General features: G+C 45.4%; 1 protein-coding gene across 2 annotated transcripts in view; it reads right to left on the reverse strand.

The window, feature by feature from the left end:
* The window catches only part of Myof (myoferlin), a 145,687-nt gene that overhangs the window by 16,470 nt on the left and 114,375 nt on the right, over positions 1-14,842 (reverse strand). For both annotated transcript variants that reach the window (XM_034499154.2, XM_034499162.2), the window contains 7 exons: positions 12,397-12,408; positions 10,204-10,302; positions 8,563-8,688; positions 6,683-6,838; positions 6,065-6,156; positions 1,367-1,537; positions 568-716 (listed from right to left, as the gene is read on the reverse strand). In XM_034499154.2, the coding sequence (XP_034355045.1) occupies positions 568-716; positions 1,367-1,537; positions 6,065-6,156; positions 6,683-6,838; positions 8,563-8,688; positions 10,204-10,302; positions 12,397-12,408 (805 nt within the window). The remainder of the gene's footprint in view (positions 1-567; positions 717-1,366; positions 1,538-6,064; positions 6,157-6,682; positions 6,839-8,562; positions 8,689-10,203; positions 10,303-12,396; positions 12,409-14,842) is intronic.

Here is a 14,842-nt window from a genome sequence, read left to right on the forward strand (position 1 = left end):
CTCTCTCTCTCTCTCTCTCTCTTTCTCTCTTTCTCTCTCTCTTTTACTCCCTCCCTTTCTCATATTCTAATGGGTTTTTGTTTTGAGACAGGATTTCTGTGTGTAGCCCTGGCTGTCCTGGAACTCACTCTATAGACCAGGCTGGCCTCAAACTCAGATGTCTGCTTGTCTCTGTCTCCTGAATGCTGGGACTAAGGATGTGCACCTCCACAGTCAATTATGAGGGAGTCTCTTTGGGACAGACATTCTTTCACTGCCATTGGAACACATTTGAGCTAATTTTGCAATACACAAAAAATGGCTAATAATTAGAACTTTATAGTTAAAGTTCAAATGACTGTGAACTGAAAAGAACAGGTAAAACATAAGACAGATAAGAAAATATGTCCACTGTGATACCCGATGGACAAAATTCTCTCCCCTACTGAGGTTTTTGTTTTGGTTAAGGACAGACATACAGTCTCACAAGAAATCATCAATGTGCTCCCTTGGTTCATGCTCCTCACCCAAATGCAGCACAGAAATGGGTTATTATATTGTGCATACAACCCGCAGCTCTGTGCTCACCAAACTCATCCAGATGGTAGTCTCGTCCTCCATATCGGATTCTGCTTCCGTCTTCAGAAAGGACTGGTGGCGGGAAGCCTTTGAATCTGGCTACGTTTTGAAGCAACTGTGTCGGTCTCAGCTGATCTCGCCAGGTGTTGACTCCAGAACTGTGGACAACACCACAGGTGCACAGAGTTCCACACAAGTGCACATGTGTCGGAGCACACCCATCTAACTGGGGAGGGACATGTCTACCCACTTTGCCTCCCAGAGAGGTGTAATACACACATAGTGCTTTGGCTTCAGGCAAAGCATGTCTAGTTTTTGTGTCCAGTTCCCTCCTCAACAAAAATGAGGAATCTGGGATTATCGCAATCAAAGAAGCAAATTCAAATACCAGAAGTGGCATGCTGTCTCACTGAACTCTTAGAGAGTCTCTGGTTAGCATCAGGAGATGCTAGGCATCGTAGAATCTTGGGGGTGGGATAATTGATAGTTATGAATCAATCTCTATTTCTAAAGGCTAGAGAATCCCTGCCATACCTGCTGACCCCAGGAGCTCAAGAACAGGAAAGGGGACTGTTTGTCTGAGCGTTAACACTTGTGTCACACACACAGGGCACTCCACTGCTCCAGACACCACCCTTTCAACAGACTATGGTATAAGTGAAGCAGTGTGTGTGCCCTACTTCGTTCTCAAGATAATTCTGTCAAAAATGACACTGGATGGACACCGAGGGAGGCAGAGCCCCACAGCCTCCCCAGGTCTGAGCATCGGGTGTAGCAGGTCACCTCTATTCCTGGGGAAGGAACTTACACACAGTACTGCTCCGGGATGCCACAGTGAGAGCCGAAGCGGGAAAGGAAGCGGTTCTCCAGGTCGATGGTTGTCTCTCCCACCTTCTCATCTCGGGTGAAGGTGTCGTAGTCATAGACAGAGATCTTCAGGTCTTTCTCTTGAGGCAAGTAGCAGCTCAGCTCATACATTCTAAGTAAAGGAATGCACACACAGAGTGATCGGGGCCTTCTGGGCTGCTCCAGATACCAAGACGCAAACAAAGAATTGCCAAGCATTGGCAGTTTTGGGGGATGACAACTGATTAAGGACAGCTGTGTGGGTAGGGGGAGACGTTATGAACAGTAGACACTAGTAATAAGAATGAATACCTGTGTTCAAATTTCAGCTATGCCACTTATTTAGCCCTTCTGTTTTCTTCTCTGTGAAATGATCATAACAATGCCTATCAAAGGCTGAAGAGATGGCTCAGTGGTTAAGAACACTGGCTGTTCTTCCAGAGGTCCTGAGTTCAATTCCAGCAACCACATATTGACTCACAACCATCTGTAATGGGATCTGATGCCCTCTTCTAGTGTGCATGAAGCAGAGACTGTGTGTGTGTGTGTGTGCGTGTATAACAAAATAAATCTTAAAAAAAATATCTATTTTATTCTAACAGCCAATGAAGAAATGTTGAGGAACCATTCAGTAAGAATGTGTCAATTAAAACTTAGTACTATAACAATGAGATATAATTGCCAATTTTTAGTTTTATCACCTATCACCTGGGATATGTTTCTCCTCACTCCGGGAAGATCAATAAAGCACCTTAGTTACAGCCATTTTTCTGTACCCCACTTCATTTCTCACTCGGCTCATCAGAGACCCCCTGCCCCAGGAAACAAGTTGACGCATCCCTCTGGAAGGATGCAGGGGCATGCACGAACTTGTATAGAGTGCCAGAGAGCGGGCCTGCCAGACTTCTAGTGTTGCCATAGACTTCATTCAGTTCTCAAAACTTGTCTATGGAATCTACATTAAAATGCAAATTCTTCAGAGATACAAAGAAATAATCCAGCAGCCATTCTGTTGGTGGGTGAACTGTGTGGTCTGGGGTGCACGTGTCAGCCGCAGATGGGCAAAGCTTAGCTTTGGTATTTGCATTGTTCCCATATATCTGTCTCATTCCAGGTGCTCAGTTTGGTTTGCTGACAGAAAAACTGAACGATCTCCTCCCCCAGCCTTCCTCCTTTTCTTGTTAGATTCTGGTGTGAGGACAGGCTTTTGTCCAGTGAGCCAGGGATGAGTGTCTAATGGCACTTTGAACAAAGTCTCCCGGATGTCTCCTGTACCAATCTCAGAGACCTCCCTAGATGCAGCAGCCACCCTGAGGCTTGAGACAGGGAAAGGGGTACTTGGGTCACAGTTACACAGAAAGCATCATAGCCATTGTGAACATCAGGTGTGTACACACTTTACAGACAGGTATGCAGCACCAGCATCCCTGCGCACACACACACACACACACACACACACACACACACATATATGTGTGTGTATATATAATTATATATATATATATACATATATGTATATATGTATATATATATATATAATTAAAAGAGAAAATAACTGGCACACCTTTCCAGTGTCAGTACTTGGGGGGCAGAGGCAGGTGGATCTCTGTGAGCTGAAGGCCAGTCTGGTCTATGTAGTGAGTGCCAGGAGAGCCGGGCTGTGTAGAAAGACCCTGTCTTGAGACACAATAAGAACAACAAGAAGAAAACTATCTGGGCATGGTGATACAACTCCTACAAATGCTACCCACTAGGGGCAGAAGAGGGTTGCCGCACATTTGATGCCAGCCTGGCCTATGTAAGTTTCAGAAGGGCCAGGAATATTCTGTGAGATCGGCTCGCAAGGAAAAACAAAACAAACAAACAAACAAACAAACAAACAGACTCCTAGTATCTTGGGTGCTTTGGTTTGATGAAGGAATATGTTTTTCTCCCCTGAGGCATCAATTATTATTTAAAAAAAATCCTTTAGAGTTTATTATCATTGTGTGGATGATGTACCGATAAATATGGGTACTACAACCCATTGATGGAGGTCAGAGGACAATATTCAGGAGATGAATGTGTACTAGAGAAGCCAAGATGAACAATGGCCAAGAACACAGGAAATTTGGCTTCTTCCTCAAGCCCTGTCTCAGGGTCTCTCTGCTGAGAAGCAGGCCACTTCCCAGGACTGAGGTCCTGGCCTGGAGCCACTCTGATGGACTGGCGGAAGCCTGTGATCCCCCTAGACAGCCACTGGCCTCGCTGAGCCTGACAGCATCACTTCCTCCCAGCGTAGCTCTGAGCAAGACTTTTCCTGCCACTTAATTAAGCTTGAGCTTGGCACCTCTGAAACAAGCCATTCAGACAGGGCCGCCTTTCTCCCTTCAAAGCTGGCTCTGCCTGCTTCCCGGTCTCGCTCACACGGAGCCCTCCTTCCTGCCCTGCGTGCCTTTTCCTGTCTAGACCTTGGGGCTGGATCAGCGGAAGAAAGGGAAAATGATCACATTGGTGTGCCAGAGGATTACTTTCCCTCCCTGAGCCCGGCACTGGGGCTGTGCAGCATAGAGGGTGTTCATGTTTAGGTGTCTGAGTATATGCATGTGTGTGCATGTATGCAAACATGCTAGGGGCCAACTGGGTGGTCCTTTGTACATGCGTGTTTCTGCCTATTAGGGATGGCTTTTTTGAACCTAAAACTGAATGGCCAAGGTATGTGCGTGTATGCGTGTGCGTGTGCGTGTGTGTGTGTGTGTGTGTGTGTGTGTATGTGTGTGTGTGTAAGCATGCATGAGAGAGACAAACACAGAGACGCAGAGAAAGACAGAGAAGAATAAACATAAGGCATAAAATAATGAGTATGTCAGGGGCAGGCAAACAGGAGCAGAGCTCTCCCACTTAGCAAAATTTTGAGAGAATAACACCATTTCCCCTGTGCTTATGTGTATGTGTGTGCACATATACATATGTGCACATATACTTATGTGCACACTGGTGCATGTAAAGGCCAGAATGTCTTTCTTTGTCATTTACTACCTCTTTTAAAAAGTTAAGAACAGATATATTTAATTCTTGACTTTGTGATGGGGCGGAGGATAGCGTGTGCATGCATGTGCAATATTTGTGGGTTAAGGTCAGAGGACAATTTGGGGGGAGTCAGTTCTTGCCTCCCACCCTTTTGAGGCAGGATCTTTCCTGTTTCTGTTCTGTACTGCATACTCCAGGCTAGCTGGCCAGAAAGTTTCTAGAAGATTCTTCTGACTCTGCCTCACATCTGGCTGTAGGAGTGCTGGGATTATAGGTATACACCGCTGCATCTGAATTTGGATTGTCAGAATCGTGTGGCCACATCTTATATCCACTGAGCTATGTCCTCTGCCCTCTATCTTATCTTACAGGTAGAAGGTATGGGGATCCAAACTCAGGTCCTCCTGTTTGCTCACCCTTTGCCCATAGAATTCTCCCCCAGCCCCCACAGTCCTTTCTCAAATGTTTTCCACAAAGAACATTTTCCTACAAACGGTGGCTTTGCTGTGACTATAAGGTACAGCCGTGGGCTTGGGAAAGCCGCATGTCATGGATGCATTCCTCCTCTGTCTCAATCGCTTGTCTTACAGCTTGTTGACAGAGATGTGAGGCCTTGTGTCCTTACTAGTGATAGGGGGGCCGTGGAGCCTGGCTAGTGAGTCTAACATAGAAGAAAATCAGACAGAACACTCGTCAGAGCAGACTGCGGTGCTGAAGCCACGCAGACACTGGTATCGTATGGCTTGGGATCATGGACACAGCCTGTGATCAGAAGGGCATTAGGTACACACTTTCTTGGGACTTCAGTTTCTGTTCCCATAGGAGTTCAGTGAGATTTCTGAGATGTCTTCTACAAAATGGCTCAGCAGAGGAAGGACCTGCTCACTTCGAATGCCCAGCAAATATTGTTATTAAATATGGAAGGTGATCACAGCTGAATAATGCTGGCTTTACTTAGTGAGCATGTAAGTAACTAGAAACAGCTTTGATAAGATTTATACAACATGACTCACGCATGGGTAAAGGCTGCTTCAGTCAAGCCTGACGACCTGAGACCGATCCCTGGGACCCACACGGTAGAAGGAGAGAACCAAGTTGTCTCTGACAGCCACATCCACACAGGTGTTCACTGCCACATGCACACACACGTTCACAAGTGACATGAATAACATTAAAAAAAAAAAAAAAAGTATACATACTCCAGACCAGAAACAAGGCTGTAACCATGAAGAGAATAATGCTGTGTCAAGGCTCTTGGGGGACATTAAAGACTAATAAAGCAGAACATTTGTTTTGTCACCTTCCTCGGTGACACATTCTTCCTCAGTGAAACATTCACTGCACCAAAAGGAAAGAACTATAACAGTCCAGTAAACAGAGACGGAATTCGTCCCTGGAAGTGAAACCAGGATTTTATAGCAACTGAGCCCCTTCACAAGCTCAGTGCTCCCTGGGGTCTTGCTTCCCCCCCAAGGACTTGGAACAGATCTTGAGTCAGAGAAACCCATCTTGTGACTTTTTTCCTCATGGGACTTTTCAGTTCTTCTACCTATTTCTCTGGCAAAGGTATCTGTACGTATTCCTGGCATTAGGACCTTGAACAGGGCAGGGCACATTTCACGAAGAAGGAATGTTTTGAACTGTACGTTACCTGCCAAACACTGGGTTGAGAGTGTTGGGAACGTAGTGGTCTCTGTCTTCAATTACTTTTTTGCCCAGGGTTATTTTTATGTAAGGATCACACTGTGGAGACAAGACAGGTGAGATATTATATCATCCCGGGTGCAAACTGAAGTCAATTTCGGGGATAAACTTGGCTTGCTTCTGTACGCCCAATTGATGACAAAGGTGGCCACTGGGGCACCTAGGGCCTAAGATGAGCTCAGTGCAAGGTTCTCCTTTGGGTGGCAGTGGGCCAGCGTGCCTTCAGAGCATCTGTGTGGGTGAAAAGGTGGGGTGGAGTGATGGTAGGGATGACCTGACTCTGCTCATGCTGGTCCTGTGACTGGAGCAAATCTTGTCCTGGGTCACATCGTCACATGAGAAGGATGAACTAGAGAGCCCTAAGCACTCCCATCCCTACCCCCAACTCCGGCAAAGCTCTTGGGTAAAGCCCCATGGGGACAATCCTTCTGTTCACATTGTTTTGATAAAGTATCTTTCTCCTTGTGAGATAACAGACGCCCAGAAAGAAAGAAGGTGACAATTACCATGGCTGATGACTGTAATTATCCTGCTACAGGAGAAGGCCCCACACCCAAACTCTTACCAGGCCATTGTTGTCCTGGGGCTGGAGCTGTAAGCCTTGAACAATGTAAATCCTAACCGTGCATTCCTGTGGGACACTGTCAGGCAGTTCCCGAAACTGCCTGGGAGGGGCTGGCACACTGGGGTCATCCGGCAAGGGGTAGATTCGGAAGGAGCCCTGAGAGAAAGAGAGAGACATGTACTGATGACTTAAAGACTCTGGCCACTGGGTAGAGAGCACTTGGGAAATGTGCCTGTCTTCAGAATACACAGGGCACCCTCTATCTCACACAGTTGGGTGAAGTCAAACATCTTTGTGGAAGACATAATATGTATTGGCTCTTGTGGGATCCCAGTAGGGAACACACCAGTATTCTATAGCCATCATCTCAGAAGAGGGTACAATAGGAAGTGGGTGATACCCTGGGCAGGAAGTGGAGGTGACTGATCAGTGTCGGGGCACATGGTGGTAAACTGAGGTAGGGAGTTGATATTATTTTGGAATAAGTCTTGAGGTGATTCCACTGCTGTGTCTCTTTACCTGCCTGAGCCCCACTCCCAGGAAAATCCATGTTTTGCTTCAGGTTTCACTTAAAAAGACTGCATTCTTTGTTCTGAAACCTGCTTAAGTGCAGAGAAAGGTATAGAAGTTGGGATTAGGATGTCTGGGCCTTTATTCTAAGCTAGCTGCATTCAGGAAGATGTCATGATGAATATTGGGTGTGGAGTAGCCAAAAATCAAGAAACTGAGTGTGGCACAAGATGCTGGATTAGCTTGACCCTAGACCCTATTGTGGGCTTAGTGGGAACTTGGGATGGGGAGGATTTGAGACCCTGTGTTGAGTGTAATCCCCTGATCCATTAGCCATGTCTGCTATTGGCAAAGGATTAGGAAGAGGCAGTGTTAGATGCCCTTGCCCTGCCAAGTGTGCTTGGGAGGAGAAGCAGCAATCAAACCTGACAGGAGGTGAACCCAGACCTGTGGGAGCCCAGAATGTGGGTGAGTCATGCTGCCCAAAGCAACCAGGGGACTCGTGACAAACACTGACATTTGAGCTGTCTTAGGGCATGAGCAGGGCTTTGTCAGACTACAGAGAGGAAAGGAAGGGCACCCAGGGAAGGAAGAGCAACCTGGCCCAAGGCTCTGCGCATCCATCGCATCCATCGAGAGGACTTGCAAGGTGTGTTTGGGACTTGGGAGTGGTTCTTCTGTGTGTGGGGAGGGACCCATGGCTTGTGAAAGGCCAGCTCAGCTTTGGAAGGAGTTGAGACCTGAGCTGTGAAATGCAAGAGGTGTGTTTAAGCCATTCAGATGGAGGATCGAATTTGGTTACGGTGAGGAGAGACTGCTTGGGAGTAGAAAGGTGGCTAAGATCTTGACCTGGGAACTTGTCACAGCAATTCTGCTAAAACCTTAGGAGGGCAGAAGAATAGAGAAGAAAGGAGGTCTTGGGAAGATTTGACCTGGGAGGATTCGAGTCTGGCCAGCCCAAGCAGGGAAAAGCAATACCCTGGCTCCCCTGGGACATTTTCTTTCTTGCAGAGGGCAGAGGATGTGTCTAGCTGCAGACATCACTGTCTTTTATCGAGATCAACAAAAGAAAACACACTGGGCGGTGGTGGCGCACGCCTTTAATCCCAGCACTTGGGAGGCAGAGGCAGGAGGATTTCTGAGTTCGAGGCCAGCCTGGTCTACAGAGTGAGTTCCAGGACAGCCAGGGCTACTCAGAGAGACCCTGTCTCAAAAAACCAAAAAAAAAAAAAAAAAAAAACAAAAAAAACCAAACAAACCAACCCCCCCCCAAAGAAAACACGATGGATTTTAAATAGGACACACACAGACACGTGTGCGTGCACATGTGCATGTGCATGTGCAAACACACACACACACATTTTACTCACTTTAAACTCTCCTACCACAGACGGATCTTCATTCTCATCGGACTTGCCTCTGTACAACTTGAAGGTATCTGAGAAATCTGTCAGGCCTTCAAAGTCGGCTACGTCTTCCAGTTCACAGTTATAGATCTAAAAACCATCAGCAGACTCTCAATTTCTCATTAAGACAGAGGTGGAGTCTCCAGCCAATGGGACTGAGTACCATAGAATGGACAGAACTCTGGGACCCTCATGGTTGCAGCATATAATAACAGCCACTTGGGAAAACGCCACACTTCCTTTAGGGAGTTAAATACCCAACTATGCTAGGATACAGAAATGGTGTTTCTAGGAATTTACCAAAGAGAAACAAGAGCATGTCCATGTGGTTCAAGAAGGTCCAGTGTTGGGAAAATGAGTCAACAAACTGTGGAGAGGAGAGAGAAAAGAAGGGGAGAGAGAGAGGGAGGGGGGAGGTGAGATAGGGTGTGAGCGTGACCCACCTCCAACCTAGTCTGATCCAATAGGATTCAGCAAGAGTAAACAAACTTGTGATACCTACAGCAACGTGATGAGTCTTAAAAACAGACTCCTTTGGGACCAAAGGAGACAAATGCAGAATGAATATTGTACGAGTCCAGTTATCTGGAGCACTCGAGCAGGCGAAGCCAGCGTATCAAGGTAGCTATCAGCTGTGCACTAGAGGGTGCAGCTCATGGAGAGTTGGCTTGACAGGAAGGCGCACAGAGGAGCTTCCTGTGTGTGAAAATAGTCTTCCTTTTGCTGTGGGTGCTGCTTTACACAGACGTACAGAACACCAAAGCCTTGTGGGAGGATCAGAAGGCATATAAATTATACCTTGGTTTTGAAAGAAGAGTTGGACAAGAGAGAAAGATGGGAAGGAGAAGAGGAAGAAGGACTGTAAGCCTGTCCCTTCACCCCAGTCACATCCTTTTCCTATGTGATCTATGCTGGCTTTCCTTATACCACACAAATACATTATGCCATTGATAAGCAAGGGCATAGAGATCCTGCTTTGATAGAGGAATAATTTTAACGACTAGATGTTTCTCATTTAACTTCATTTTTCTCCTCTACCTTGCATTGATGACTTTGGATTTCCAGCTGACAGAGTTAGCAACTGAACAAAGAACTGGAAAGCTCAGAACATGAAGAGAATAGTGCAGATGCCATTCCTGGATGGCTGTGTAGCTCCCTCCTGCACATGTGTGCCCCATGGCTGTAATGTGACGAGGCCTACATGTAACAGAATCAACTTTTAATTCAGCAAAACTGATCACTGTTTGGAAGACAAAATGAAGCATGTTGACATCTTTTGTTCTGCGAAGGGCATGGTGACTTCTGGTATTTCCTGAGCCAAACAACTCTGGATAATTGTTGGCCTAATTAGTATGGTCCTAACCCACTCCTAGCCTTCTGCCAGATGCCCCCGAGCCCAAAAGTGGCAGTCACGCAACTGGCATAACTCAGCAACTTTCCTCAATCTCTGGTACTTGCCAAGCCTGTTGCAAGAGGGCTCTCCAGGAGAGCAGAGGCACTCTTGGCCTCTCTCTGTCAGCACCCACTGTGAGGCCTTATAAGCCAAGGGCCTAAGGCATGCTGGAACTGGCTTTTCCCCACCCATAAGAACATAGGTCCAAGTACCTTGAGTTTGGAATAGCCTTTCTGAATATACTGTCCACATTTTTCATGTTCCCCCGAGGAAGCATAGAATTTACTCCACCAGTCAACGATTTCTTCCTCCTGAAGCCACGTCCAAATGAAACACAAATGTATTTATTGACAGTCTGGATTTCTGATTTTCTTTTTACAGAAAAATCGCTATGGAACAGACGAGAGAGGGAAGGCTACCGACGGCTCTGAGATTATCGCCTCTGTGTACATGCACGGTGGGCGGCACATCCACAACTGTGCTCAGAAGCAGGAGACGTCGACCAATGACATGGATGTGGTGTGTGTGTGTGTGTGTGTGCATGTAGATGTCTGTGTGTAGAGGAGTACACATATGTAGGAGTACATGTGGAGGCCAGAGAACAACCTCAGGTGACACAGTGTCAATGCTGTTCACCTCTGGTGAAACAGGCTCTCTTATTGCCTGGGGCTCACTATTTGAGTTAGACTTGCTGGCCAGCAAACGCAGTCATCCTTCTGTCTCCATTTCCCCAGTGCCAGAATACAGCATGTGCCAGGACACTCAATATTCTCACATGGATTCTGGAGACAGAGCTCAAGTCCCTGAGATTGTGAGCAAGCACTTCACCCACTGGCCTATCTTCCCAGCCCCTGATGAAGTGTATTTGCTTCAATGCCCACATCTATATCAGATGTTTTTCTTAGACCTGATACATATGATCTATTAATTTGTCTCCTTTCATTTCTTTACTGTTAATATTTGTATCCATAAATCAATTAGAATGGCATTTCTAACATATGTTTTCTATGATCTCATTTCCTTGGCTCTTTTAGCAACAGTACAAGTCTCTCTGAGAGTTAGGTGAACTGGCTCTAGTTCTAGCCCTTACGTTATAAGCCACAGTGCCTTGGGCAAGTTGTTCTGCAACTCTGGCCCTCAGTTTCTTCACCTAGCGACATCTGCCTCCATCTCCCTCATAGAGTTGATTTGGAAATCAGATAAGATCACTAAGTGAAAGAACTCTGAAACCTTGAAAGTAGGTAACAAAGGATTGTGGGGGGTTGTGTTCATGTACACTAGTGGCTCTCACCCCATCCTTCAGATTCCGATTCATCTGAAAACTGGGTATTCACTATGTTTGTATAAATCCCCAAGGTGATTTCAGTTATAGCCAGAGCCATGAACCTCTTGTTTTGATGAGTGGTTCTTGGTTTGGCAGAAGAGATAGTAAATGAGGCACTCATAGGCCCGTGCCTGCATAGCTTCTCACATTTTCTCCTTTTCTATCTCTCTCCATCCCTCCCCCCTTTTTTGCTTGCTTGTCTCCTTCCTTCCTTCCTTCCTTCCTTCCTTCCTTTCTGCACAGGATCTTGATATATAATTTAAGCTGACCTCAAACTAACCATCCTCCTCAGTCTCAAAAGGGTTATGATTACAGGTGTGAGGTACCACACCCAACCTCCACCCTGATTTATTATAAGGAAATATCTGGAGGAGACTCCCTTACTGCTTTTTCTAATCTGCCTTAGAAAGTGATGCTCTCAAAAATAAGCATCGCCTCTTGTGACCCTCCTGTTCTGTAGGATGGAGAAGAACAAGGAGTAAGAAAGACTGCTTCAGGCTGGAGAGGTGGTTCAGACGTTAAGAGCAATTCTTGATCTTCCAGACTATCAGAGATCAACTCCCAGCACCTACACAATGACTTAAACTCCAACTCCAGGGAATCTGATGCCCTCTTCTGGTCACGAGTACCTACACTGTATATGTGTGCATACCCTCACATATATACATCCATACAAACGAAATCATTAAAAACAGAAAAAGGTTGTTTCTCATTTGTACACGGGGGGGGGGGGGGGGGGGGATATTTAGATTTATGTGTATAATTAAATGCTCATATACATGTATATCTTTGTATATGTCTTTAAATTTATATTCATGTGTACAAGTGTGTGTATGCACTCATGTGTTTATGTGTGTATGTTCGTGCACATGCACACAGAGTTATAATGAATTAAATGTCCTTTGCAGATCATCAATACATCCCTAGAGTTAGGAAAAATGTTACACTCCAATTATAGGCAGAAAATACATGTACTGAAAATGGAACCAAGAACCTTGCACATGCAAGACAAGGCCTCTACTCCCGGGCAGCATCCCTCACCCCATGAATCTAGGTGTGCAAAAGTATATACAATAGTTACCTTTTCCGACAGCTAGGTATGTGAGGTCAGTAGCAGGACGCATCATAGATATGAGTCACATGGATGTTTGGTTTAAGATCCCACGAACATTGGGTTTGGAGAGAAAGAGAGTAAGAAACATTATTTCCCTGCACACGTATTATCAGCATTTAACCAGATTGCCTAATTATTCTAGTTAAGATCATCTTATCATCGGACATATCTTAGATCTCTTCTCTGAAAACCTACCAAAGAGGTTTAACACAGTGCTCGAATGGCTTGTGTTTTTAGAGTGTGATCAGCTAACCCAGTGGGTGCTCAGGAGGGGTGTGTGAAAGATACTCATCTTCCTATCCTCAACCTCCAAAAGCATATCCCCAACACTACCGCATCCTCATCCCTTCAAGAACTCTCCTGTCACAAGGCGTGCACGGCTGCAGGTCATCATGTTAGTGCCTTTTCTGTGCTTCCCCTATGCCTATGTAGGAATGCCACTTAAATGCTCATAGACGACTTCTAACACAAGGTTTTCTCGCTAGACAAATCCTTCCACTTGAATTTCTGCATAGAGGATTTGCCCCTCCTGGTGTCAGGGACCATCCAGGAGTTTGCTGGAGTTTGAGTTTTCTCCTGGGACACTGGTAAGGTAACCCCCTGGGCTAGTTTGGGAACACAGTGCTCCTTTCTGAAGTCCCTATCTCTTTCTTATCTACCGTGTGGAGTGCCACCTGGCCTCTTCAGGTCTTCAGTATTTTTGTCTAGACCAACCCTTGTTGCAACAGAAGTGCCAAAGGAGACAGAGAGAAAGAGATGCATCAATTCATGTTGTTAGCTCCATTCCAAAGCGAGATTAGGGTTAAGTGATCACGGTTTAAGTGCGATTTTGGAGAAAGGAATTAAAAAAAAATCTTTTACAGTCTCAATGTTTTTGAATTCAGATATTTAGTCTGTTTCTTCACATTTACTTTTAGTTATAAAGAACTGATTTAGGGAAAAGAGCAGGCCATGTTTAAAGAATATCCAAGACACATTGCTGACTTTAAATTTCAGGGTTAGCCCAGGAGGATTCCTTCATGCCTGATCTCTCATCATCCCCTGTGGAAAAGGAAGGACAGCAACTTGTTGACTTTTTTTTTTTTTTTAAATTTCCAAACTAATAGATGAAGTTGAAAATTCAAACTCAAAGCACTACATGGCCCTGGGGCCAGTCTTCCCTTTGCCTTATAATGACATTATTCATCTAAATATCACCTTTCACTCCAAAATCTACTAGTAGAACCCAGAGGAATTCAAGTCCTTATACCAAGCTGCCCCAGTCCCATGCGGCTTCATGCATCTTATTATATACATACATGCACTGTCCTTGGAGAAGCCATTTTGCTGAGTGCTGTTGACACACTGCTTAAGCACTGGAATTGGAAGGCAACTGTTGAGACGGCCATGTAGAATGTCTGTGCTGTCTGCCTGGCATTTGACCAATCTGCCCCACATCCTCATCTCTTGCTCTTCTTTGGATAGTGCTAAGCTCATCCGTTAGGAGTTCCCACAGACACCACAGAGCATGATGCCATCATGGAAAGACTCGGCCTCCAGCCCTCAGCAACAGCAGTTAGTGTGGACCCATTCAGTTTATCCAGATAAAAAGTCTAAATCAAGTTAGTGGTCGTATGTGTACATTACATGTACACGTGATACATGTAATAAAGGATGTTAGTAAGCTTGTCATTGGCTCTTCCAAAGTTCCACATCACTCATTGGACTTTACAGAGATGTGCAATGTCTACCGTGACAGAGGGACTTGAGAGTTTAGAGGAGATCCCACCTTTTCTTGTTGACACAGTGTACCTCAACTAGGTATGAGGGGAGCAAGCTGATTATAGTCATTTACAGTGTAGTGGGAATCACGTGACACTATGATCTCCAGGCCTGCTGCTCCTCCTGGCTAAAAGCCAGGATGGTCCATGATACACATGGACCATTCATAGTGTGTTGCCAGAGTAACCTATCTCTAGCACTGTCAAGAAAGGAGTAGTACTGCCATTATTTTTCTTGTTCCGCAGTAGGACCGAGGATGAGTACACAGGAGACATGCAGGAAGGACTGACTGGCACGTTATTGAGTAGGATCTTACACTGCCTTTTCCCAGAGAAGTTGCGAAAATCACCATGAAAAAAGAAATCTGAAGTCTATCATACATAACTTCTCCCTAGGCAACTACTGTCTTATGGAGACTAATTGGGGTTATTTTCAATAAGTGAACATCATCATGTTGCCCTATGGGCTTGGGAATTTGATATTGTCATCTGTGACCATGTAGAATTGCCACACAGTGGACTCAAACGCACAGAAACCCAGTGCTGGCTGTGGAGCTCACATTTAATATGGTCTGATTGTTAGTGAGTTTAATGCAGTGGGAAAGAAGTGGGTTTTTTTTTTTTTTTTTTAAAGGTACTGTTTATGGAAATAA

Source organism: Arvicanthis niloticus, chromosome 1, assembly GCF_011762505.2.
Source record: "Arvicanthis niloticus isolate mArvNil1 chromosome 1, mArvNil1.pat.X, whole genome shotgun sequence".
NCBI lineage: Eukaryota > Metazoa > Chordata > Mammalia > Rodentia > Muridae > Arvicanthis > Arvicanthis niloticus.